The sequence below is a fragment of the Pan troglodytes genome, chromosome 18, assembly GCF_028858775.2.
Source record: "Pan troglodytes isolate AG18354 chromosome 18, NHGRI_mPanTro3-v2.0_pri, whole genome shotgun sequence".
In the NCBI taxonomy this organism is placed as follows: Eukaryota; Metazoa; Chordata; class Mammalia; order Primates; family Hominidae; genus Pan; species Pan troglodytes.
Window position 1 is genome coordinate 30,995,486 of NC_072416.2, and position 26,504 is coordinate 31,021,989.

The 26,504-nt window shown below is 50.5% G+C and overlaps 1 protein-coding gene across 3 annotated transcripts in view; it reads right to left on the reverse strand.

The window, feature by feature from the left end:
- LOC454016 (eukaryotic translation initiation factor 3 subunit C) overlaps positions 1–26,504 on the reverse strand; it is a 51,255-nt gene that overhangs the window by 14,472 nt on the left and 10,279 nt on the right. For 2 of the 3 annotated variants that reach the window (XR_008539696.1, XR_008539695.2), the window contains exons 9-21: positions 24,828–24,987; positions 24,600–24,703; positions 23,699–23,840; positions 23,379–23,504; positions 23,150–23,243; positions 21,362–21,552; positions 20,912–21,136; positions 15,878–16,241; positions 13,408–13,567; positions 13,244–13,309; positions 13,068–13,155; positions 12,803–12,965; positions 12,555–12,706 (exon numbers count right to left, since the gene is read on the reverse strand). Coding sequence is in view for 1 of the 3 variants with exons in the window: in NM_001302417.1 (NP_001289346.1) it covers positions 12,624–12,706; positions 12,803–12,965; positions 13,068–13,155; positions 13,244–13,309; positions 13,408–13,567; positions 15,878–16,241; positions 20,912–21,136; positions 21,362–21,552; positions 23,150–23,243; positions 23,379–23,504; positions 23,699–23,840; positions 24,600–24,703; positions 24,828–24,987 (1,966 nt within the window). In the remaining 2 variants the exon portion in view is untranslated. 3 annotated transcript variants of the gene reach the window in all.

Consider the following 26,504-nt stretch of genomic DNA (forward strand, 5'->3'; position numbering starts at 1 on the left):
AAGCTAAAAAGCTTCTGCACAGAAAAAAAATTTGTTTAATGAAAATTAAAAATAAACAAAGTAGACCAGGCACGGTAGCTCATGCCTGTAATCCCAGCACTTTGGGAGGCCAAGGCGGGCAGATCACTTGAAGTCAGGAGTTCTAGACCAGCCTGGCCAACATAGTGAAACCCTGTCTCTACTAAAATACAAATAATTAGCTGGGGATGGTGGTGGGTGCCTGTAATCCCCAGCTACTAGGGAGGCTGAGGCAGGAGAACTGCTTGAACCCGGGAAGCGAAGGTTGCAGTGAGCCGAGATTGTGCCACTGCACTCCAACCTGGGCCACAGAGTGAGACTCCGTCTAAAATAAATAAAAAAACAAAGTGAAGAGACAACCCACAGAATGGGAGAAAATTTTTGCAAACTATTCATCCATCAAAAGATTAATACCCAGAACATATAAGAACTCAAAAACAAAAATCCCAAATAATCCCATTAAAAAATGGACAACAGCCACGGCGGGCCGGGCCAGCAGGTCCATGCCTCGCCTGGGGCCCAGGCCCGCTGCCCCGAGCGCGACGCCCAGCCCGGACCGCATGGACTCGGCCTCGCCCGGTGCCGCCCGCGGCCTCGCCTGGTGCTGCCCGCGGCTTGGACCCACAGGACTCTCCGCGCTCGCGCTTCTGGTCCAACTTGTGACCCTCACCAACCGCCCTGCGGGGCCCAGGCTGGCCCGGGGCGGGGCGTCATCCAGACCAAAGCCCTGTCATTGCGCTGCCCCGGCTGCCAGCCCCTCAAGAAGCTATAGACGAGACGTAGGTAGCCGTAGTCGGACTGACTACACTGGCCGGGGAGCAGTCCCCTCCGAGCCCCCAGCCATCCCCCCTCATCGCCCTGTGCCCACCCCCATCGCCCCTGCCCCCGGCGGCGGCCTCGCGTGCGAGGGGGCTCCCTTCACCTCGGTGCCTCAGTTTCCCCAGCTGTAAGATAGGGACAGGGCGACCCAGTGGTGGAGAGGAGCCGGCTGTGGAGCCCTGCCCGCCCCCTGCCCTCTAGGTAGCCCGCCGTCTGATGAGGATTGTTATTCTAAGTGCAATACTTGGCCCTCCGGCTTCCCGCTGCTCCCACCGCGCTCACGCAATAACCTGCCCAGCCGCCGTCCATGCGCGTCCCGCGGTGACCTCCCGGAGCAGTGCCCCGGCTCCCTCCAGCACCTGCGCTGAGGGGCGGGCCGTCCTGGCTGCGCAGGGCGCGTGGGCGAGGCTGCAAAGGCTGGAGTCCCGCCGCCGTGATTAATGTACTGACGAACCGAGGCAACAGCGCCCCCATCACGACCCCCACGCCCCACTAACCCCCACGCCCCCACTCCGCGCAATAAACGACAGCATTGGCAAAAAAAAAAAAAAAGGCAAAAGATCTCAATGGCTATTTTCCAACAGAAGACATACAAGTGGCCAACGGGTATATGCAAACTTAACATCACTAATCATCACAGAAGTGCACATCAAAACCCAGTAAAATTTCATCTAACCTCAACTAAAATGGCGACTATCAAAAAGTCAGAAAACAACAAATGCTGACAAGGACGCAGAGAAACAGGAGCACTCAAACACTCTTGGTGGGAATGTTTTTTGTTTGTTTGTTTGTTTTGAGACAGAGTCTCTCTCTCTGTCGCCCAGGCTGGAGTAGTGCAACGGCGCGGATCTCGGCTCACTGCAACCTCCGCCTCCCGGGTTCCAGCATTCTCCTGCCTCAGCCTCCCGAGTAGCTGGGACTACAGGCGTTTGCCACCACGCCCAGCTGTTTTTTGTGTTTTTAGTAGAGATGGGGTTTCACCATTTTGGCCAGGATGTTTTTGATATCTTGACCTCGTTATTCTCCCGCCTCAGCCTCCCAAAGAGCTGGGATTACCAGCGTGAGCCACCACGCCTGGCCGGTGGGAATGTAAAATAGCTTATCCACTATGGAAAACTGCATGGAGGGTCCTCAATAAGCTAAAAATAGAACTACCGTATAATTCGGCAATCACACTGCTGGGTATAAGTCCACAAGAAAGAAACTCAGTATCTCAAAGACACATCTGCACTCCTATGTTTATTGCAGCACTATTCAAAACAGCCAAAATACAAAATCAACCTAAGTATCCATCAACAGATGAATGGACAAAGAAAATGTGGTACATATACACAAAAAGAAAGGATTTGTGAATATACTAAAAGCCATTGAATTGTATGCCTTAAATGGGGAAGTTGTATGCTACGTGAATTCTATTTCAATAAAGTTGTTTTTAAAAAACGTAAGGGGTCAGACACAATGGCTCATGCCTGTAATCACAGCACTTTGAGAGGCCTAGGCGGGTGGATTACGAGGTCAGGAGTTCAAGACCAGCCTGGCCAAGATGATGAAACCCCGTCTCTACTAAAAATGCAAAAATTAGCCAGCGTAGTGGCGGACGCCTGTAATTCCAGCTATTCGGGAGGCCGAGACAGAGAACTGCTTGAACCCAGGAGGCGAAGGTTTCAGTGAGCTGAGATCGTGCCACTACAATCCAGCCTGGGTGACAGAGCAAAACTCAAAAAAAATAAATAAAATAAGGGGCTGGGCACCATGGCTCATGCCTATAATCCCAGCAATTTGGGAAGCTGAAGTAGGTGGATCTTCTGAGGTCAGGAGTTCGAGACCAGCCTGAGCAACAGGGTGAAAGCCTGTCTCTACTAAAAAGACAAAAAATAAGGCAGGCATGGTGGTGCACACCTGTAATCCCAGCTACTCGTGAGGCTGAGGCAGGAGAAGCACTTGAACCTGGGAGGTGGAGGTTGCAGTGAGCTGAGATCGCACCATTGCACTTCAGCCTGGGCAACAAGAACGATCACTTTGGGACTGTGATTTTTGAGATTTTAGATGTGAGGGATTTTGATCTTTCAGGATTTAACCTATTTTACAGTTGAGCAGACTGAGCCACAGAGAGGGGATGTGAACTGCCCAAGGTCTCACAGGTGGTAAGTGTTTGTAGCTGGAACCTGAACTAAGGAAGGAGACCACTACTACTCCGGCTGCCCTCCTCCCACCATCTTGCCTAGTTCACAAGACAGGAGGAAAGAGAGAAAGCAAAAATTTAGAAACAAAAGTAAGATAAGTAGCCAGACACCTTGGCACCACCACCTGCCACAGGAGTTAAAAATAATAATAATAATGACATCAACCCCTGACCTAAACTACTTGTGTTATCTGTAAATTCCAGACATTGTATGAAAAAGCATTGCAAAACTTTCTGTTCTGTTAGCTGATGCATGTAGCCCCCACTCACCTTCCCCATGCTTGCTCGATTTATCACGACACTTTCACGTGGACCCTTTAAAGTTGTAAGCCTTTAAAAAGGCCAAAAATTTCTTTTTCAGGGAGCTCAGGTCTTAAGACACAAATCTGCTGACGCTCCTGGCCAAATAAACCTTTTCCTTCTTTAATCTGGTGTCTGAGGAGATTTGTCTGCGGCTCGTCCTGCTACAGAACCAGGGTCTACCTTGGCAAGGGATTCCACACTGAGTCTCCTCCTGAGAAGCCTGCTCTCGGGGGTTTTGAGGAAATTCATGGTCAGTAAACTGTGTCTCAGGAAATTGTTCCTCTCATGCCATTAGTACCTCTAATGCATCAGTCAGCATAAACAAGATTATGATGCAGTCACAGGCAACCTCCATTCTCTCTCCCTTTGTTTTGCTTTGTTTCGTTTTATGGAGATAAGAATCTCGCTCTGTTGCCCAGGCAGGAGGGCAGTGGCATGACCTTGGCTCACTACAACCTCCACCTCCTGGTTCAAGCAATTTTCCTGCCTCAGCCTCCTGAGTAGCTGGGATTACAGGCATGCCCCACCACACCTGGCTAATTTTTGTATTTTTAGTAGAGACGGGGTTTCACTGTGTTAGCCAGGCTGGTCTTGAACTCCTGGCCTGAACTGATCCACCAGCCTTGGGCTCCCAAAGTGCTGGAATTACAGGCATGAGTCATCCTGCCTGGTGCACCCCCCATTCTCCATAGAGAAATCGACAAAGTCGATTTCTCTCCCACAGGACACATCCACAGCAGCCTTGGATTAGTCTGCATTGGAAACATCCAGAGTCCTGCGGCACAAAAAAAAGAGACATGCCTGGCCACTTACTGACTCTGAAAGTTTCTGCTAAAAAATGACAGGGGTTCAGGCTGGGCGTCGTGGCTCACGCCTGTAATCCCAGCACTTTGGGAGGCCGAGGCGGGCGGATCACAAGGTCAGGAGATCAAGATCATCCTGGCTAACACAGTGAAACCCCGTCTCTACTAAAAACACAAAAATTAGCCAGGCGTTGTGGCAGGCGCCTGTAGTCCCAGCTACTCAGGAGGCTGAGGCAGGAGAATGGTGAGAATCCAGGAGGCGGAGCTTGCAGTGAGCCAAGATTGCGCCACTGCACTCCAGCCTGGGCTACAGAGTGAGTCTCAAAAAGAAAAAACAAAAAGTGACACAGGTTCCTCCCAGCCACATTTCACTGATCAAAGTGGGACACCAGCAAACATTGTAAATGCCAATACAAGCCAGACAGCTGGAAGTTTTTGTTTCCTTTTGCTTTCCTTCTTTTTCCTACCAAGATTCACGCTCTACCTTTCTTCCTTCTTTCAACAACCCATGGTTTCACTTTCTTTACTTTAAGAAAATGCTGGCCGGGTGCAGTGGCTCACGCCTGTAATCCTAACATTTTGGGAGGCCGAGGTGAGTGGATCACTTGAGGTCAAGAGGTCAAGACCAGTCTGACCAACATGGTGGAACCCTATCTCTAGTTAAAAAAAAAAAAAATACAAAATTAGCCAGGTGTGGTGGGGCATGCCTGTAATCCTAGCTACTTGGGAGGCTGAGGCAGGAGAATTGCTTGAAGCCAGGAGGCGGAGGTTGCAGTGAGCTGAGATCACGCCATTGCACTCCAGCCTGGGCAACAAGAGCGAAACTGCATTTCAAAAAAAAGGGGGGCCGGGTGTGGTGGCTCATGCCTGTAATCCCAACACTTTGGGAGGCCAATGCAGGCAGATCATGAGGTCAAGAGATGGAGAGCATCCTGGCCAACATGGTGAAACCGTGTCTCTACTAAAAGTACAAAAATTAAGCCGGGCACAGTGGCTCAAGCCTGTAACCCCAGCAGTTTGGGAGGCCAAGGTGGGTGGATCACGAGGTCAGGAGATCGAGACCATGGTGAAACCCCATCTGTACTAAAAATACAAAAAATTAGCCAGGCGTGGTGGCTCATGCCTGTAATCCCAGCTACTCGGGAGGCTGAGGCAGAAGAGTCGCTTGAACCCAGGAGGCAGAGGTTGCGGTAAGCCGAGATAGCACCATTGCACTCCAACCTGGGCAACAAGAATGAAACTCTGTCTAAAAAGAAAAAATAAAAGGCTCTGCATCCCATGACTCATCATGGAAAAGATAAAATGATCCAAATTAAATATGTATTTCTATGCTGACTTATAAATTGCTAAAATAGTTCATAACCAATGTTTCGTTTGTCAAATCCATGTTCCTGGGAAGACAATCAAAGCTTCAGGTGCATTTGGCTACCTCATGGGCAATTTGAACATTTCAATTGTCAATTGTCATTTCAATGCATGTTTTCTGGTTGCTTTCCCATGCAAGAGGGCTGACATTATAACAGTAGATCTATGGTACGGTGTATTTTCACCAGATACTGAAAGCTTTTTATGGCTCACTGACTGGGGACAATCAATTCCTTCACAATCTAGAACCTGAAGATTGGATCTTCTGAGAACATCAGAGAAAGAATGTCCTTGCCATCCACACTACAGCAAAACTTCAGGACCTTGAACTTTGGGTTCATAATCTCACAAGAGGGAAGTTTTTCGCTGGAAGAAGATGGCATCCTTGATGTGAACAGCTTTTCCCAAGATCACAGATCAAGACTTCTGGTTTTTATTGTTTCATTGTTTTTTGTTTTTTTTTTTTGAGACAGAGACTTTTTTTTTTTTTTTTGATATGGAGTCTTGGTCTTCTCGCTCCAGCTGGAGTGGAATAGTGCAATCTTGGATCACTGCAACCTTCACCTCCCAAATTCAAGCGATTCTTGTACCTCAGCCTCCTGAGCCGCTGAGACTACAGGCACATGCCACCATGCCTGGTTAATTTTGTGTGTGTGTGTGTGTGTGTGTGTGTGTGTGTGTATGTGTGTCTGTGTGTGTGTGACAGGGTTTTACTCTTGTTGCCCAGGCTGGAGTGCAGTGGTGCGATCTTGGCTCACTGCAATTTCTGCCTCCTAGGTTCAAGTGATTCTCCTGCCTCAGCCTCCTGAGTAGTTGGGTTTATAGGCGCCCAACACCATACCCAGGGAATTTTTTGTATTTTTAGTAGAGACAGGGTTTCATCATGTTGGCCAGGCTGGTCTCAAACTCCTGACCTCAGGTGATCCACCCGCCTCAGTGTCCCAAAGTGCTGGGATTACAGGCGTGAGCCCTGTACCCAGCCTCCGTCCCCCCCCCACCTTCTCTCTCTCTCTCTCTCTCTCTCTCTCTCTCAAGACTGACTGGGGACAATCAACTCTCTCTAGACTGACAGAGAGAGGGAGGGAGAGAAAGAGACGGAGTCTGGCTCTCACCCAGGCTGGAGTGCAGTGGAGTGATCTTGGTTCACTGCAACCTCCACCTTCCGTGTTCAAGCGATTCCTGTGCCTCAGCCTCCCAAGTAGCTGGGATTGTAGGTCCGCACCACCACGCCCTGCTAATTTTTGTGTTTTTAGTAGAGACGGCTTCGCCATGTTGGCCAGGCTGGTTTTGAACTCCTGACATCAGGTGATCCGCCAGCCTCGGCCTTCCAAAGTGCTGGGATTACAGGCGTGAGCCACCTCGCGCCCAGCCAAATGAAATAAAATGCTAAAGTAAATTCAGGACTACCCCTCCTCCAACTCTTCTGTCCCCTTTGGGCGCCCAGGTGAGCAGGGGAGGGGCTGGGGGAATAATAACATCAAAAGACCGCCTTTTCCTCCCTTATTCCGAGGAGACTTTCCTGGGCCTGACTCCCAGTCCTGTCCCCAGCGCCCCGTGGCCTCTCGAGCCCCTTCAGTGACCAAGATGCAGAGATCAGGATGCCTTTGCGCCGCCCCAGGTGCCCACCCCTAGCTGGTTCCGCCTGGGCCCCCAGGGAAGGTGAGGTTGAGGGCCGGGCCGAGGCGTGGCAGCCAGGGTGTGTGTCCACTGGGCTTGCTGCCTCCGACGGCCCAGCAGCACCGTCCCACCTCTGCCACCCTCCGATGAGGCCGCTACCTGTGCGCCTGCCAATCATGCTGCTCCTGCGGCTCCCATAGCTGCTGCTGCTGCTGCTGCTGCTTGGACCTGGCCTCGGGTCTGGCGAGGGTAAGTGAGGAAGGGGCTTTCCCGGAACTCAGGCGTTCCGGGATTCCTCCAGCCCTTCCTAGGGACCCAGCAGCCCTGCCTCCCATCCCTCTTCAAGTTCCTAGTTGCCCTAGAGCCCCCAGCTCGCTCTTCTAATGCTCACCCACACTCTGGGTCCCAGCCCTCTGCAGGGCCCCCCACTCACTCCTCCCAGGGACCCAGAACTAGCCCAGCCCTTCCCCGGGGCCACAGAGTCCTCTCCTGGCTCCCTCCCCTAACCGGCTGTGACCCTCTCCAGCAGCCCGGAAGCTTCCCGCTTGTCCTGATCTGGGGTCCGCGAACTTATCCTTCATTCCACCTGTCCCTGAGATGTGAGACACCAGAGGGTGGGAGGAGCAGGGGCAGAAAGGGCCCGGCTTGGGGGTGGGAGAAGAATATATTGTGCCCCTGTACAACAAACCCCTGTGACCAAAAAAAAAATATCGATCATACTGTCCCTATCTCACTATCCATCATTTGGGGTCACTGTAGAGAGGTCTCCTGGGTGACTGCCCATTTCTGGAGTGCACAGATACATGTAGCCACAGAATACTATGCAGACACCGCCAGCACACAGATGCGCAGGCACAGGACCAGCCCCAGACTCACCTGGCCCTCAGGTGTGCAGCTCACGGTGTGCAGCTCCCACAGGCAAAAATACTGAGATACCGCTAGGGGGACACATGCACACACAGCTCAAGGATACCGGAGACAGCACTCAGGACAATTCAGATGCGCCGTGTACACACACACACACACACACACACACACACACAGAGCAGCACAGACACACATATGTGCACATAGACCCTGGGGCTCACAGGATGCACAGACAACCCTGGCCCTCCCCGAGGAGGCTGCAGTGGGCAGACAGGGCAAACAGACCCCAGCGTGACCTGCCCCACCTATGTTGGCACAGAGGGAGTGTTTTGCTTGGTTATAAGCACAGTGCTCATGCCTGCCCCATGCCTAGAACCCTCCCTCTATAGGGCTGTTGCTAGGGCTCTGAGATACCAGAGAGTGGTCAGGGAGTGTGGCAGGGGAAACTTTGGGGACAGCTTCAGGGTACTGTGTTGGGACTGGGACATTGTCAGGGTGCTCAGAGTGGGCGTGTTCCCTGGGTCTTGGTGGATTTAGAGGTCGAGGGACCATTTCTGGAAGCTCACTGTGTGCCAGGGGAGCTTATATCAGAGATTTTTTTTTTTTTTTTAAAGACAGAGTCTCACTGTTGCCCAGGCTGGAGTGCAGTGGCACCATTGCAGCTCACTGCAACCTCCACCTCCCAGGTCCAAGAGATTCTCCTGCCTCAGCCTCCTGAGTAGCTGGGACTACAGGCGTGCACCACCACACCTGGCTAATTTTTGTATTTTTAGTAGAGACGGGGTTTCACCATGTTAGCAAGGCTGGTCTCGAACTCCTGACCTCAGGTGATCCACCTGCCTTGGCCTCTGAAAGTGCTGAGATTACAGGTATGAGCCACTGCGCTAGGCCAGAGATCTGCTCTGGAAGACCCCCCAGGCCGGAGGGCACTGCCACAAGCAGACAGTATGGCGAGGGTCCCTATGGCCACCTGGCAGGCAGGGTGGATTCTGGAGGGAGGTGGCCTGGGAGCAGGCTGAGGATGGGGTGAGGGCATTTGAGCAGCAGAGTGTCTGCGTGACCAGGCATAACTGGAGGGACAGTAAACAACTCTTGTGTGAGAGGATGAGGGAGGGGTGAGAGGGGCTGACTACCCCCAGGACTTGGGGTGCGTTGAGACTCCTTAGCTTTATCCAGACTCTTGGGAGCCATGGAGGTTTGAGGCAGAGGCGTGGGCTGCTGGGAGAGTGAGGACTCACCATCCAGAGAGGAAGGCGAAGCTTTCAACTCTAAATGCCGTTTTATTTTCGTGTCTCTTTTTTTTTTTTTTTTTTGAGATGGAGTTTCACTCTTGTTGCCCAGGCTGGAGTGCAATAGCACGATCTCAGCTCACTGCAACCTCTGCCTCCTGGGTTCAAGCGATTCTCCTGCTTCACCCTCCCAAGTAGCTGGGATTACAGGCATGCGCCACCATGCCTTGCTGATTTTGTATATTTATTAGAAACAGGCTCTCCCTCTCCCTCCCCCTCCCCACAGTCTCCCTCTCCCTCTCTTTCCACAGTCTCCCTCTGATGCTGAGCCGAAGCTGGACTGTACTGCTGCCATCTCGGCTCACTGCAACCTCCCTGCCTCATTCTCCTGCCTCAGCCTGCTGAGTGCCTGCGATTGCAGGCACGCGCCGCCACGCCTGACTGGTTTTCGTATTTTTTTGGTGGAGACGGGGTTTCGCTGTGTTGGCCGGGCCGGTCTCCACCTCCTAACCGCTAGTGATCCGCCAGCCTCGGCCTCCCGAGGTGCTGGGATTGCAGACGGAGTCTCGTTCACTCAGTGCTCAATGGTGCCCAGGCTGGAGTGTAGTGCCGTGATCTTGGCTCGCTACAACCTCCACCTCCCAACCGCCTGCCTTGGCCTCCCAAAGTGCCGAGATTGCAGCCTCTGCCCGGCCGCCACCCCGTATGGGAAGTGAGGAGCGTCTCTGCCTGGCCGCCCATCGTCTGGAATGTGAGGAGCCCCTCTGCCCGGCTGCCCAGTCTGGAAAGTGAGGAGCGTCTCTGCCCGGCCGCCATCCCATCTGGGAGGTGAGGAGCGTCTCTGCCAGGCCACCCATCGTCTGAGATGTGGGGAGTGCCTCTGCCCGGCCGCGACCCCGTCTCGGAGGTGAGGAGCGTCTCTGCCCGGCCGCCCCGTCTGAGAAGTGAGGAGACCATCTGCCTGGCGACCGCCCCGTCTGAGAAGTGAGGAGCCCCTCCGCCCGGCAGCCACCCCGTCCGGGAGGGAGGTGGGGGTCAGCCCCCTCCAGGCCAGCCGCCCCGTCCGAGAGGGAGGTGGGGGGGTCAGCCGCCCCGTCCGGGAGAGAGGTGGGGGCAGCCTCCGCCTGGCCAGCCGCCCCGTCTGGGAGGGAGGTGGGGGGCAGCCCCCCACCCAGCCGCCACCCTGTCCGGGAGGTGGGCACCTCTGCCCGGCCGCCCCATCTGGGAGGTGAGGAGCCCCTCTGCCCGGCCGCCACCCCGTCAGGGAGGTGTACCCAACAGCTCATTGGGAATGGGCCATGATGACGATGGCGGTTTTGTCAAATAGAAAAGGGGGAAATGTGGGGAAAAGAGAGAGAGATCAGATTGTTACTGTGCGTGTGTAGAAAGAAGTAGACATAGGAGACTCCATTTTGTTCTGTACTAAGAAAAATTCTTCTGCCTTGGGATGCTGTTAATCTATAACCTTACCCCCAACCCCGTGCTCTCTGAAACATATGCTGTGTCCACTCAGGGTTAAATGGATTAAGGGCGGTGCAAGATGTGCTTTGTTAAACAGATGCTTGAAGGCAGCGTGCTCGTTAACAGTCATCACCACTCCCTAATCTCAAGTACCCAGGGATACAAACACTGCGGAAGGCCGCAGGGCCCTCTACCTAGGAAAACCAGAGACCCTTGTTCACGTTTATCTGCTGACCTTCCCTCCACTATTGTCCTATGACCCTGCCAAATCCCCCTCTCCGATAAACACCCAAGAATGATCAATAAATACTTAAAAAAAAAAAAATTTTTTTTTGTGCCCTGCTACTGGCCTCAAGTGATCGTCCCGCCTCGGCCTCCCACAGTGCTCGGATTTCAGGTGTGAGCCACTGCGCCCAGCCCCAGCTGTGAATTTGTTTATAAAAACCCAGAGCATTGAAAGTTTTAAGAGACGGCCCGGATAAGTCTCCAGTGCATCTCCTGCACATGCTCCACACGTGCGTTACACTAATCATGCCACTATCTCACTTCTCCAACCCTTTGAGCTTGCACTTTTTCCCTCTGCCTACATCAGTGCTTCTCAAATGTGGTAAAGGATCATTTTTAAAAAATTTCCAATCTAGACCAGGCATGGTGATGCATACCTGTAGTCCCAGTTACTTAGAAGGCTGAGGTGGGAGGATTGCTTGAGTCCAGGAGTTCAAGACCAGCCTGGGCAACACAGCAAGATCCCATGTCTTAAAAAAAAAAATCCAATCTGCTGTGGACCCATACTTATGTAAAACACAATAAGGCCGGGCGCGGTGGCTCACGCCTGTAATCCCAGCACTTTGGGAGGTGGAGGTGGGTAGATCACGAGGTCAGGAGATGGAGACCATCCTGGCTAACATGGCAAAACCCCGTCTCTACTAAAAAAAAAAAAAAAATACAAAAATTTAGCCAGGCGTGGTGTTGGGCGCCTGTAGTCCCAGCTACTTGGGAGGCTGAGGCAGGAGAACGGTGTGAACCCGGGAGGCGGAGCTTGCAGTGAGCTGAGATCGCGCCACTGCACTCCAGCCTGGGCGACAGAGTGAGACTCTGTCTCAAAAACAAACAAACAAAAAACAAGCAAACAAAAAACACAATAAACTTAAATGATCAGAAAACAACCACATGCTTAGATATCAGAGCAAAGGCCCAGTCTCTCAATGCACCCTCTTACTGATGGCACCTGTCTTGTTATGAACAGGTAACAGTGCATCCACGCTGGTCTAGACCAGCTCTCCCTTCTCCCTGCCTGGTGAACCCTCAGGGTCCAACAGTCACTACTGTGTCCACTATGTCTTCCTGACGTTCCACCCCCCGTCACATCCTCAATACATCTGTGACTTTCTTTTTGAGACGGCGTCTCGCTTTGTTGCCCAGGCTGGAGAGCAGTGGTGTGATCTTGGCTCACTGCAACCTCCACCTCATGGGTTCAAGCGATTCTCCTGCCTCAGCCTCCCAAGCGGCTGGGACTACAGGCATGTGCCTCCATGCCCGGCTAATTTTTGTATTTTTAGTAGAGAGGGGGTTTCACTATGTTGGCCAGGCTGGTCTGAAACTCCCAACCTTGTGATCTGCCCACCTGGGCCTCCTAAAGTGCTGGGATTACAGGCGTGAGCCACTGCGACTGGCCTTTTAAAACACCCATTATAACTTATGTTACTATAATTTTCTGTTAAATGTCAAAAAGCAGCAGGCTCTTTGAGGTCAGGAACGTGTTCAATTCACCTCTTCATCTGAGCCTTGTGTCTGTCATGTGGTAGCAGCTCAGAAATATAATCAGCAAATGAATGGGCTCAACACACCTTTGTGGCAACAAGCAATCAACCAGAACAACTTTAAACAGACCTTTAGTGACTGAGATGTGGTTTAGGACTTCAAGGTTGGATGGCCTAGGCGGGAAACAGAGTGGAGAGCTCAGTAGGCTGTCTGAGACTGCTGCTGGCGGTAGCCACTGCGGCGCATGTAGCCCTCATTTTTGCGGTAGCCGTCCTTCTGGTCTGTAGGAGAGAGATGGGAAGGAAGGGCAGGGAATGCCAGGTGAGAGGCGGTGAGGGCACCAGGAGCTGGGCAAGGAGAGGAGCCGAAGTACTCACCTCGGAAGTAGCCCCCATAGGTGCCCTGCTTGTGGTCAAACACCCGTTCGTTGTTCTCCACCAGGCTGCCCAGCTTCTCGGCCAGCTGCAGAGCCAGGTTCTGCTGGGCAGTGGGCTCAGTGCGGTGCATCACCACTGTCTGTGTTGGCTGGTCCAAGGAGGCCTGACAGGCGCCAAAGCAGAGGAGGGGACACGACACAGATCATGCCCGGCTGCTCCAATCCCTCCATGGCTCCACCTGCCCGCTTCCCACCCCGGCCCCTACCATCAGCTCCTCATTAATGATCATTTTGCTGATGATGGAGTGCACAGTGGGCAGATCCAGCTCAAACATGTCTGACAGTGTCTCCATGCTGGGAAGAAAGAAGGCAGAGGGCAGGGGCAGTCAGGACACTTGCCCACAAGGCTGGGGCCCTTCTGTGTCCCCAGGGCCCCGCCTACCTGATGGAGTCATAGACACTGCTGTAGGTGAAGAGGTAGGTCCTCAGTGACTCTTCCTGGATCTTCCTGTGGGAAGAGGGGACAGAAGACACAACAGGGCCTCAGGGAAGGGGACCAACCAGTCTCTTCTTCCCCGACCCATCATGGCCTCTCTGTCTGCTCACCTAACCAGCATGGTGCGGACTTTGTCAGCCTCGGGGAAAAGGTCCCACACTTTCCCATTCATCTTCTCATTGATGATAAAACTGTGACAGGTCTTCCAGTCACCCATCTTCATGGCCTTGGAGGCAGCGACCACATGTTCCCGCATGGACTCAGGGGGACCTGAAAGGGTGGGAATGAGGCAGGGCCTAGGGAACTTGGGACAAGTTCCATTAGCACTCTTTAAGGAGGAACAGAGGCTGGAGGAGCAAACCATACTAGAGACTCTCCCCGCCTCTCCACCAAACAGCCACGTAGTCGCCCAAGCCACTCCATCTGCACAAATGTTTGAACTCAATCAGTCCATAGATGCACTTCAGGGGACTGCCGAAACCCTCAAAAATGTTGACAAATTGTGCACATGTCCTCATGTACATTCTTCCTAGGAAAAAGGCCCATGGCTTTCATCAGATTCTCGTCAGCTTCCTTGACCTAAAAACACCTCTTCCAGCCAGGCGTGGTGGCTCACACCTGTAATAATCCCAGCACTTTGGGAGGCGGATCATCTGAGGTCAGGAGTTGGAGACCAGCCTGGCCAGCATGGCAAAACCTCGTCTCTACTAAAAATACAAAAATTAGCCAGGCATAGTGGCACATGCCTGTAATCCCAACTACTCGGGAGGCTGAGGCAGGAAAATTGCTTGAACCCGGGAGGCAGAATTTGCAGTGAGCTGAGATCTTGCCACTGCACTCCAGCCTGGGCTATAGAACGAGACTCTGTCTCAAAAAACAAAACAAAACCACCTCTTCCAGCTCAACTGGAGTGGAATTTACCAACCCTTCCTCACTCACATCACCTTCATGAATGGTGCCATTCCCATGCATCAATTACACTGTTGCCAGCTTATTCTTCCAAGCAGCTCACTTCTTTTCCTTAAAAAACTTAGCCCCGGTCAAAATTATCTCTAAAATCACAAGTTTATATATTAATTATGAACTCAGGCCCCCAAATACAATCCTAAGACAAGCCAGGAAGGTAAGACATGCTACGCCATAGTAACTGGAATTCAGGGTAGACAAAGTGCAAACGTTCTATGGCTAGAAATGGGTGGCAGACAGTGAAACACAAACACGCAGACTCCACAGCAAGAACGGCAAGCTCAATGCGAACGGGGATCAGGTCCAAATGGAACCATAGGAGCAGGGCTAAGTGTAAGAGTGTAAGGAGAGGCACACAGCCCTCCTGAATGAACCTCCATTTTAACCATATTAACACTTGCAAAAGGCAAGGTTGGTCTGGGTGCGGTGGCTCACACCTGTAATCCCAGCACTTTGGGAAGCCGAGGTGGGTGGGCCACCTGAGGTCAGGAATTCGAGACCAGCCTGGCCAACATGAAGAAACCCCATCTCTACTAAAAATACAAAAAATTAGCTGGACATGGTGGCGGGGGCCTGTAGTCTCAGCTACTCGAGAGGCTGAGGCAGCAGAATCACTTGGACCCAGGAGGTGGAGGTTGCAGTGAGCTGAGACTGCGCCACTGCACTCCAGTCTGGGCAACAGTGAGGCTCCGTCTCAAAAAAAAAAAAAAAAAAAAGGAAAAAAAAAGAAAGAAAAAGGCAAGTTTAGGGGCTCAAAGAATATTTCTCTATAGGCCGAACAACAGTGCAGGGCTGATGGAAACTGGCTTTTGGAACCACTGTAGGGAGAAATTGAGAGGCAGGGACTGTGGAGAAGCAGACAGCCCTTTCCCATCTCTGCTACTTCAGCTCCAGCCAAGGCTAGCTCTGCAGGAAGGCAGGGCCAGGAGCGACAGATTGCCAATATTCTAAGACATGAAAATTCCGATTTTCATGGGAAATTTCCCCACAAAGTAAATCTCACTACATAAGCCAAACAAAATGTGCCTAAGGGAACTTGCCCTTTAGCCCAAACATATACATGACCAGGAGAGGACAAATCTGTAGGGGGATGTGGCTGTGGACACTGGGCTCAGCTCACTCGTCAAGCCCTCCTGTGGGCCAATGTCACAGGAAGGGCGCAGCTCAATTCCTTTCCAGTGAGTCATCACTCACTGCAACCCTGCAGGATCTGTCTTTCAAAAGGGACCAAAGGAATCAACGTTAGCCTCTTGAACGATAAGGCTCTATGATAGTTGGTTTGGCTGGAATATAATGTACATGAAGGGAAGAAAAGGGAAAGAAAGATCAGAGGTACACATGAGCTGCATTAAACTCGGGCAAGTCACTTAACTTCTCTGTGCCTCAGTTTCTCCACTGGGAAAAAGGGTATTACTAGTACCTACCGGCATAGGGTTATTACTAATGCAGATTAAATAATTATTTGTAAAACACTTAGCACAGTGCCAGGCAGAGGAGGTGTCATTAAATCAGATGGAGTCGAGTGGTGGGAGAGTTACTCCCTTCACTTCTCTTAATCCTTATGTGTAATCAGGGAGCGAGGCAGCCTGCTGAACCCTGGAGCTCCACACTCACCCAGCAGGGGCTGTCGCTCGCCCACGCGCAGCTGGTGGTGGAACTGCTTGCTGATCATGCGTCGGCGGGCATCGCTCTCATGGGCGGCCATGTAGGGGATCTCCAGGAGCATGGCAGACACCAGGTAGACACACTCCAGCAGCTCCAGGTTGATGTGCAGGTGGAAGGGGACCTGACGGCGCCGCTCCACCTTCTCCTGCTCCTGGTTGCGCTCCTGCAGGCTGCGCAGCAGCAGGCCCTGGCCCAGAAGCTCCTTGGCTCGGCCACTCGACTGGATGTCCAGCAGGGCGTTGTGTGCATCCTTGGTCAGGCCTTGGCGGAAGGCACAGATGCCCAGCTGCACCATGGTGCGGTTGTAAAGGATCTGGGGGCAAAGGGTCATAATGCACTCAGAGATGACAGCTTCAAGACAAGTCTTCATTTATTCCATAACTAAGCCGGGTGCAGTGGCTCACACCTGTAATCCCAGCACTTTGGGAGGCTAAGGTGGGAGGATCACTTGAGCCCAGCGGTTCAAGATGGGCCTGAGCAACATGGAGATACCCCATCGCTAAAGATAAAAAACAAAAACAAAACTAAACAAATCTACTTCAAGTGCCTACTATGTGCTGAGCACTAGGCTGGGGAGGGAGAGCAAAATAGACAAGTCCCCAGTCTGCATGGAGCTTATGTCTAGGGGTGGGGTGTGGTGGGCAAGAGAGCTGCACTACGAGGATGGTGACTCATGCTGAGAAGAAAAATAAAGCAGAGGACAGAGCCAGGAAGGCAGTCTGCGCAGTGGTGGAGGCTCAAATGTTCATATAACTACAGAAGGCCTCATTGGGAAAGAATGTTTGAATAAAGACCTAAAGAGAGAGCAAGTCATGCAGGCATCTGGGGAAAGAATATCCTATAAAAAGGAAAAATAAACGCAGTGATCCTGTGGAAGAACCGGGCCAGGCATATTCAAGAAACAAGGGGCGCGACACAGCTAGGGCTGGGAAAAGATGCCACCACAAGCTGGGGGATGGGCGAGCACCAGCCATTTATGAGTTTTTTTTGGAGACGGAGTCTCACTCTGTCACCCAGGCTGGAGTGCAGCGGTGTGATCTTGGCTCATTGCAAGCTCCGCCTCCCGGGATCACGCCATTCTCCTGCCTCAGCCTCTCCGAGTAGCTGGGACTACAGGCGCCCGCCACCACGCCCGGCTAATTTTTTGTATTTTTAGTAGAGACAGGGTTTCACCGTGTTAGCCAGGATGGTCTCGATCTCTTGACCTCGTGATCCACCCGCCTCGGCCTCCCGAAGTGCTGGGATTACAAGTGTGAGCCACCGTGCCTGGCCTTGTTATGAGTTTTAAGACAAGAAACCATGGGAAGGTTTTGAGCAAACAGGTAATATGATCTGACATAACTGAACAGGGTTAATCTGTATTATGAACAGAACAAAGGGACTGAAGGGACACAAAGGCAGATGATGGTGGCTTAGAGCAGAGGGTACAAGCAGAAGTGACAGAAGTGTTCTCATAATGGACTGAACAGGAATGGCTGGGGAATCAGATACAGTATATGAGGGAAAAGTTCGAATCAAGAATGACTCCAAGGTTTCTGGTCTAAGCAACTGGGAAGAGGGACTTGGCACTAATTAAGACAGAGGAGACGGTAAGTGGTACAAATCTTGGGGGAAAAGGCTAAGTGTAGTCATAACAACAAAAATGTGGAGATCAATACCAGTCATAAGCTTACATGCAAAAAGCCTTAAAAATGTTAGCGACAGAATCCAGCAATATATAATATAAAAGAGACAATATACATGACCAAACTGGATATACTTCAGGAATAAAAGGTTGGTATAAAAATGTAATGAACTCGGCTGGGCGTGGTGGCTCATGCCTGTAATCCCAGCACTTTGGGAGGCCGAGGTGGGTGGATCGTGGGGTCAGGAGTTCAAGAGCAGCCTGCCCAACATGGTGAAACCCCGTCTCTACTAAAAATACAAAAGTTAGCCGGGTAGTGGTGATGTGCACCTGTAATCCCAGCTACTCGAGAGGCTGAGGCAGGAGAATTGCTTGAGCCTGGGAGGCAGAGATTGCAGTGAGCCGAGATCGCGCCACTGCACTCCAGCTTGGGTGACAGAGTGACACCCTTTTTCAAAAAACAAAAAACACACAATAATGAACTCATAGTTATTCATTATATGAATAGAATGAAAGAGAAGTAACCGGGTATTTCTTTTCTTTTTGAGACAGTCTTGCTCTGTTGCCCAGGCTAGAGTGCAGTGGCGTGATCGTGGCTCCTGCAGCCTCGACCTCCTGAGCTCAAGCAATCCTCCTACCTCAGCCTCCTGCATAGGTGGGACTACAGGCGTGCACCACTATACCTGACTAGTTTCTGTATTTTTTGTAGAGACAGGGTTTTGCTATGTTGCACAGCAATGAAGATAGTATGGGACTTGCATAAGGACAGACAAAAAGGTAAATGAATGGGACAGAGGGAATGACCTGAAAAACACCTACTCTTATAGGTAATGTGGTTTTTCATATTGTTTTCCACAAAGACACCAAAGCAATACAATAGGGGAAAGGAAGTCTTTTCTACAAATGATGCTAGAACAACTAGGTATCCATATGGAGGAAAAAGAAACCCTGATCCCAACCTCACCAGATGCAAAAATCAAACCAAGACCAACTATAAGACTAAATGTAAAAGCTAACACCCATAGCAACTTACAAAAAAAAAAAGAGAGAAATTTAAAAAGTCTTCATGAATTTCAGTTAGGCAAAGGTTTTTCAGACAGGATCCAGAAAATAATTACTATAAAAGAAAAAACTGGGCCGGGCGCAGTGGCTCATGACTGTAATCCCTGCACTTTGGGAGGGTGAGGCGGGCGGATCATGAGGTCAAGAGATCGAGACCATCCTGGCCAACACGGATACTAAAAAATAAAAAAAATTAGCTGGGCATGGTGGTGGGCGCCTGTAGTCCCAGCTACTCGGGAGGCTGAGGCAGGAGAATTGCCTGAACCTGGGAAGCAGAGGTTGTAGTGAGTCGTCAAGATCGCGCCACTGCACTCCAGCCTGCCGACAGAGCGAGACTCCGTCTCCAAAAAAAAAAAAAAAAAAAAAATTCTGACACAGGACTAGCTATCCAGGATAGATAAGGCACTCCTACAACTCAATAAAGTGAACAATCCAATTGTTTTAAATGGGCAAGAACTGACTAGATATTTATTATTTCATGAAAGATAAATGGCCAATAAACATAAAAAAGTAAAAAAGTAGCCAATATCAATAGTCACCAGGGAAATGCAAACTAACACCACAATGAGATACCATTAGACAGCCAACTAAAATTTGAAAGACCTTTGAGTGGCCGGTTGCGGTGGCTCACGCCTGTAATCCCAGCACTTTGGGAGACTGAGGTGGGTGGGTCACCTGAGGTTCAAGACCAGCCTGGCCAACATAGTGAAATCTTGTCTCTATTAAATATACAAAAATTAGCCTGGTGTGGTGGCACGTGCCTATAATCCCAGCTACATGGGATGGTGAGGGAGGAGAATGGCTTGAACCTGGGAGATGGAGGTTGTAGTGAGCCAAGATTGCACCACTGCACTCCAGCCTGGGCAACAGAGCGAGACTCTGTCTCAAAACACACACACACACACACACACACACACACACCCTAAAAGATACACACACACACACCCTAAAAGATACACACACACACACACACCCTAAAAGATACACACACACACACCCCCTAAAAGATACACACACACACACCCCCTAAAAGATACACACACACCCCCTAAAAGACACACACACACACACACACACACACACACCCCTAAAAGATGTTTGAGACCAGCCTGGGCAACATAGTGAGACCCTGTCTCTACAAAAAATAAAAAACTAGCCAGGCATGGTGGCACATGCCTGTAGTCCCAGCTGTGGCGGCACATGCCTGTAGTCCCAGCTGTGGCGGCACATGCCTGTAGTCCCAGCTACTATGGAGGCTGAGGTGGGAGAATCACTTGAACCTGGGAATTTGAGGCTACTGCGGGCCATGATCATGCCACTACACTCAGTCTAGGTGACAGTGCAAGACCCTGCCTCAAAAAACAAAAACAAAAAAAAGTTTAAAAGACCAATACCACCGCCGGCATGATGGCTCACTCCTGTAATCTCAGCACTTTGGGAGGCTGAGGCAGGCAGATCACTTGAGGTCAGGAGTTTGAGACCAGCCTGGCCAACATGGTTAAACCCTGTCTCTACTAAATTACAAAAATTAGTCGGAAGTGGTGGCGGGCACCTGTAATCCCAGCTACTCGGGAGGCTGAGGTAGAATCGCTTGATCCTGGGAGGTGGCAGTTGCAGTGAGCCAAGATTGCACCACTGCACTCCAGCCTTGGCGACAGAGCGAGACTCCCTCTCAAAAAAAGACCAACACCACCAAAAGTTGACAAGGAACTCCCAAACACTAGCAGGAGTGTAAAATGGTATAACCACTTTTGAGTTTCTTACAAGAATGTTCACAGCAGCTTCATACATTAGAGCCAAAAACTGGAAATAAACTGGGTGTCCGCCAAGAGGAAAACAGACACAGTGATATGTTCATACCATAGAATAAAAACACAAACAGGAGGGCTGTTTAAAAACCAGCATTACCCCCAGACAGGTTCACCAGGTGCTCTACACATAAACATTTCCTAGTTGCCTCAAATATACTTTTACGTGATCTACACTTCCAGACACAGCTTTTTTTTTTTTTTTGAACAGTCTTGCTCCATTACCCAGGCTGGAGTGCAGTGGCACAACCTCGGCTCACTGGAACCTCTGCCTCTTGGGCTCAAGCACTACCAAGCCTGGATAATTTTTTTTTTGACACGAAATTATGTGTTTACATGCAGGAGGACTGCAGGATGCTGGCAACTGGGAAAGACCAAGTGTCTACTTAAATTTGCACCGGCCAGACAGGTGGCTGTTCTGGTTAAGCCAGTTTGCCAAGAGGCCAGGGGCCTGGCAACTCCTTCACCTCCAAGGCCTCCCCATCCTACCTGCACTGGCGGGTCTGCATGCTGAATGTTGTCCTGCAAGTGGCTCATGAGCATGAGGTCGCGGGCCTGGTACCAGCGGGAGTGCAGAGCATGGTGGTAGATGTGGCAGAGGATGGCGCATGTGCGGATCCGGTCTGTGCGGTCCTTGGCGTAGATGTACTTGCACAGTCTCTCCATCAACACAGCCGAGTCCTCGCCCTCATTTTCTGCCTGGTCTTGCTCAGACTGGGGAGGAAGGGAGGTTATTTGCAAAGGAGATCCAGCTTTAAAAGGCACAGGCTCTAGCAACTAAAGATGAGACTCTATCCAGTCTCATTCTAATACCTCAGTTTCCCTCCCTGCTCCACCTGCGGAAGTCTAGAGAGTAACAGATTTGCTGTCAAGTCCTGACAGAAGTGGAGGACAGGTGGACACACCCATTCCCCTCTGCCATGACTGCCACGTGCTCACCTTTGAGGAGCCCTCAGGCGGGGTCAGCTGCCGCTGATGGGCCTTGTAATCAAACTTGTAGTAGGTGTGCAGGATGCGCAGCAGGTAGATGCGGCAGACCTCCTCGGTAGTGCCCTTCTCCTCCAGGTAGCGCTGCACACGCTCAATGATGGCACACACCTGGGCCTCATCCTTCAAGTGCTCCACGTACTCTGGCAGGGAGAGCACCCACCCTTGTCTCAGCTGGGCAGCCAGGCTTTCCCATCTGTCCCCACTCATTCCAATCAACCCGTCCCTCTTCTGCACCCGTCAGAAAAGTCTAGTCAGTGTGCCCCAGAAAGGCCATCTCCCACTCCCAGGACCCAGAACCTTCCAGTCCCACAGCTTAGGAAAAAAATCCCAACTGCCAACCTCTGCCAATAAGGGTCTGCCAGGCCTGGCCCTTGCCTGGTCTCCCACGATTCTCCCTCTGGCTTCCTGTGCTGGAGTCCCACTGGCCTTTTTACTCCTGGAACATCAAGCTCGCTCTCTGCTCCTCCTGTCAGGCGCTGTCTTCAGCTGATTCTTCCCCTAACTCCTCCTCATTGGATCTCACCTCAGGTGGTCCCTACTTAAGGGTGCTTTCTCCAGCTGTTAGCTACAGCAGCCACCCCTCCAGCCACTTCTTACCACAGGGCCCTAGTTTAACTCTGAACTTTATATCATCTAGGATTATTATTATTATTTTTTGAGATGGAGTTTCACTCTTTCGCCCAGGCTGGAGTGCAGTGGTGTGATCTCAGCTCATTGCAACCTCTGGCCCGCTGGGCTCAAGGGATTCTCCTGCCTCAGCCTCCCACATAGCTGGGATTTACAGGCACCTGCCACCATGCCTGGCTAATTTTTGTATTTGAGTAGAGCCAGGGTTTTGCCACGTTGGCCAGGCTGGTCTCAAACTCCTGACCTCACGTGATTCACCCACCTCGGCCTCCCAAAGTGCTAGGATTACAGGCGTGAGCCACTGCACCTGGCCCAGAATTATCTTAATATCATACTATTTTTTTTTTTTTTTTTTGAGATGGAGTCTTGCTCTGTCGCCCAGGCTGGAGTGCAGGGGTGTGATCTCGGCTCACTGCAAGTTCCGCCTCCTGGGTTCATGCCATTCTCCTGCCTCAGCCTCCCGAGTAGCTGGGACTATAGGCGCCCAGCACCACGCCTAATTTTGTGTGTGTGTGTGTGTGTGTATTTTTAGTAGAGATGGGGTTTCACCGTGTTAGCCAGGATGGTCTCGATCTCCTGACCTTGGGATCCGCCTGCTTCGGCCTCCCAAAGAGCTGGAATTACAGACGTGAGCCACCACGCCCGGCCATATCTTACTACTATTATTTTTCAAACTGCCTTTCTCCATCCAGCACCAAAGGTAAGCTTTTGGCTGCCTTGTTAATCACTACACCCTTGACTTGATGGGCACATTCACACTTTTACTGAGTAAACTATGCTGCACTTTCACACCCCAATGCCTCTCATCCAAGCTAAACAAGAGAAGTGAATAGATGCCTTACCCCAAAGGTTCTCAAAGTATAGCCCTGAGACCAGCAACCTGGGAGCAGGCTAGAGGTGCAGGTTCTCAGGCCCCACTCAGACCTATGGAATCAGAAACGATGGGACTGGGAGCCAGCATCTCATCAGGCCCTTCCGTGTGAATGCTAGGTAAGTTGAAAGGCTGGCTTTTCAAGCACTCTGACTTAGTATAATCCTCACAAAGCTCTAAACCTAGTAATATTCCCCACAATTTTCCTCTCAGCAAAGCCCACGCTTGCTCAGGCTCACCTTGGGAGTGAGGGTCAGTATTTTGCATTATTTTGGTAAATTCTTCATCCATTCGTTCCACCAGAGTTAGGATGCAGCCACGGACACGCAGTGGCTGAAAAGGAAGGCGAAGGAGGAGTCAACAAATTAGCCCAGATCTCAGTCTCAAACCTCAACCCTCGGGTCCCACTGAGCCTTCCCAAAGCATAAAATACACACCTCCAGTTATCCTGCCAACTCCTCCCTTTACCTGGTCAGCGTTGTGCAGGTTCTCACTCTCTTCCAGAATATTCTCTCCAACAAAAATGTTGGGATTTGCAAACAGGATATCCATCAGCTCATTGATGCAGTCCAGGCACTTCCCCCACATCTCTGGCTGCCAAGATTTCAGGCCACATCAGAGTCAGAGGTGTGAAGGTAGAGTAAGCGGATGCCTCCCCCTTCAGCAGGAATCATGGGGCCTTCCACCACCAAGACTGCCTCCATAGCCCCTGAGTCTTAAGATGCTAGGTACCTTCTTCCCCCAACCCACCAGCGATGCCCTGAGATGAGCCTCTTCACTGCTCTCACCTTCATGTAGGTTGCCAGGTTGGGGTTGTAGTCATAGAGAGAGGCGATGATATTGAACTTGATCTTGACAATGACGCCCTCTCCCAGGTTGTTTTCCGCTGCAATCTGAACCAGCAGTTGCAGCAGCTCAATCTGGGCAGCACTAGAGGGCCAGAGAGCTGGGTGAGGCTTTGGAGACAAATCACAAAGTCTCTCCCAGCATGCCCTCTTCAGATAACACGCCCTCCTCATCACTCATATCCCTGCTTCTCCTTTATAAATTCCAAACAGAAGCAACAATAATCCCAACCATCCTGGAATGCTGTGAAATGCTTCACACCTACCACCATCCTCTGTTACCTAATAACTAAAGAAGGTAAACACTCTTACTTTTTTAATCTTAAAAAAAAAAAGCCACGTGTGGTAGCTCATGCCTGTAATCCCAGCACTTTGGGAGGCTGAGGCAGGCGGATCACTTGAAGTCAGGAGTTCGAGACATGGTGAAACCCCATCTCAACTAAAAGTACAAAATCAGCCAGGGATGGTGGCGGGTTCCTGTAATCCCAGCTACTCAGGAGGCTGAGGCAGGAGAATCAGTTAAACCCAGAAGGCAAAAAGGTTGCAGTGAGCCGAGATCGTGCCAGTGCACTCCAGCCTGGGCAACAACGAGACTCCATCTCAAACAAAAAAAAAAAAAAAAGAGGAGAACATTATCGCATTGCATAGATGGGAAAACAGACCCAAAACGTTAAGTGATTGGTTTTAAGTCACAAGAAGAGTAAACAGCAGATAATGGACGGGGATGCCCCAAGCATACAATTCCCTCTACTACAGCCACACACAGACCCTCCCAACAATCCCTTCCCCCAACCTCCACCCTCTGCCACCCTGCAATCCCACTGCCCAGGCCCACGAATCTTACCGATCAGTTCCCTTCTTGCCTCGTGCCTGTAGGATCTCATTCAGTTTCTTGATAACAACAGCATGGGTGATCTCAGTTCCCTTGGCAAACATTTTTGGCTTCTCCTGTATCAGTACATATCCTGTCATGTGCATGCCAGCGGGAAACTGTCCTTGCCTTTTCCCCACAAGGGGACCTTTATGTCCTCCCAAACTGTTCCCCAATTCATTTTACCTCTGAAACCCTCACCTTAACCAACGGCACTCCGCCCCGGACCCTTTCCCACTCCCCGCCTTCATTGTCCTCCTCCTCCTCATCCAGGCGCTTGGATTTCCTGTCGTGCTTCTTCTTAGCTTTGTCCTCCCGTTTCTTCTCGGCTGCCTTCTTGTCCTCATCTGTGGTGGGTGCCCTGCCGACAGACATGGGAGAAGATGACAGATCAGCCCCTCCCCACCTCTAAGGCTTCTTCCTCCCATCAACTTCCTCTTTTCCTCCAGCAGCTCCTGGGTCCAAGTTATGCTCTACAACAATGACCTAGAGGGCACAGTGAACCATAACCATAGCCATCCCTAATAAGACAGAGTACTAACCAGGCCACTGTAGACATATTAATAGAAACAACCTGTCAGCTAGGCGTGGTAGATCACTTGACGTCAGGAATCCAAGACCAGCCTGGGCCACATGGTGGAACCCCGTCTCTACTAAAAGTACAAAAATTAGCCAGGCATGGTGGTGCACGCCTGTAGTCCCAGCTACTTAGGAGGCTGAGGCACGAGAATCACTTGAACTTGGGAGGCAGAGAAGGCTGCAGTGAGCCACAATCATGCCACTGCACTTAAGCCGGGGTGACAGAGCAAGACTCAGTCTCCAAAAAAGCAAAACAAAATAAAACAAAAGAAAAAAAAACCAACCTGTCATTTTGCTCCAAAGCTAACATCTACAGTTTTCCAAAGAATCCACAAACAACTTATTTTCTTTGATACCAGCTGCTTTCTCCAGACTGACCAACTAATCAATGAATCAGTTCCCCCAAATATATAAAAACATTTTTTCTTTTTTACTATTCCTAAACTGTTTTATCCCTTTCTCTCCTCTCTTGACAACCGATTAATCTAAATTCTGAATTTAAAAAAAATGTTCATTACAAAAAAGGTCCCCACAAAACAGAAAAAGATCACCAGCTACCTTGAAACGGTCTTAGGCTACTGGATGTTGCCTGAAACCATCTCCAGACTTGAGTATGTATTTATGTAACAAAATACAAACCAAATGGCAAAGACAAATTACTTCAAACTTTGCACAGATACTGAAGAATAAATCTTTCCAGAAAGACTCAACATTTTTGAAAACTCATATGTAATTACCATAATCTACCATTTGAACATTTATAAATAAATTTCATTTTCACTGCTTAAAAGGTTTGAATATGTTTTTGGAATAGTCTATAAGTTTACCAGTTAAATTAAGTCTTCCCTTGCCAGAAGACCAATGCCATAACTCTCAACAGAAGTGTATGGACTGGCCAAGCACGGTGGCTCAAGCCTGTAATCCCAGCACTTTGGGAGGCCGAGGTGGGCGTATTGCTTGAGCCCAGGAGTTTGAGACCAGTCTGGGTGACAAGGTAAAAAGCCCGTCTCTATTAAAAACAACAACAACAACAACAACAACAACAACAGCTTATGGATCTTTCCCAACAACAACAACAACAACAACAGCTTATGGATCTTTCCCCCGTACCACTGCAAGACTCTAATGATGACTCACTTTATAGGTAAAATCCTTTGCAAATATGCAAAGCATGTTCATTAAACTAAAACCTCTTGGTCCAAACCATCTGTATAGCTCTGAGATCAGAAGAACTAAAGCTATTTTTAAAAATGAATGCTTCAAAAGAACTTAAACTTCCTTGGCTAAAGTATTACTTCT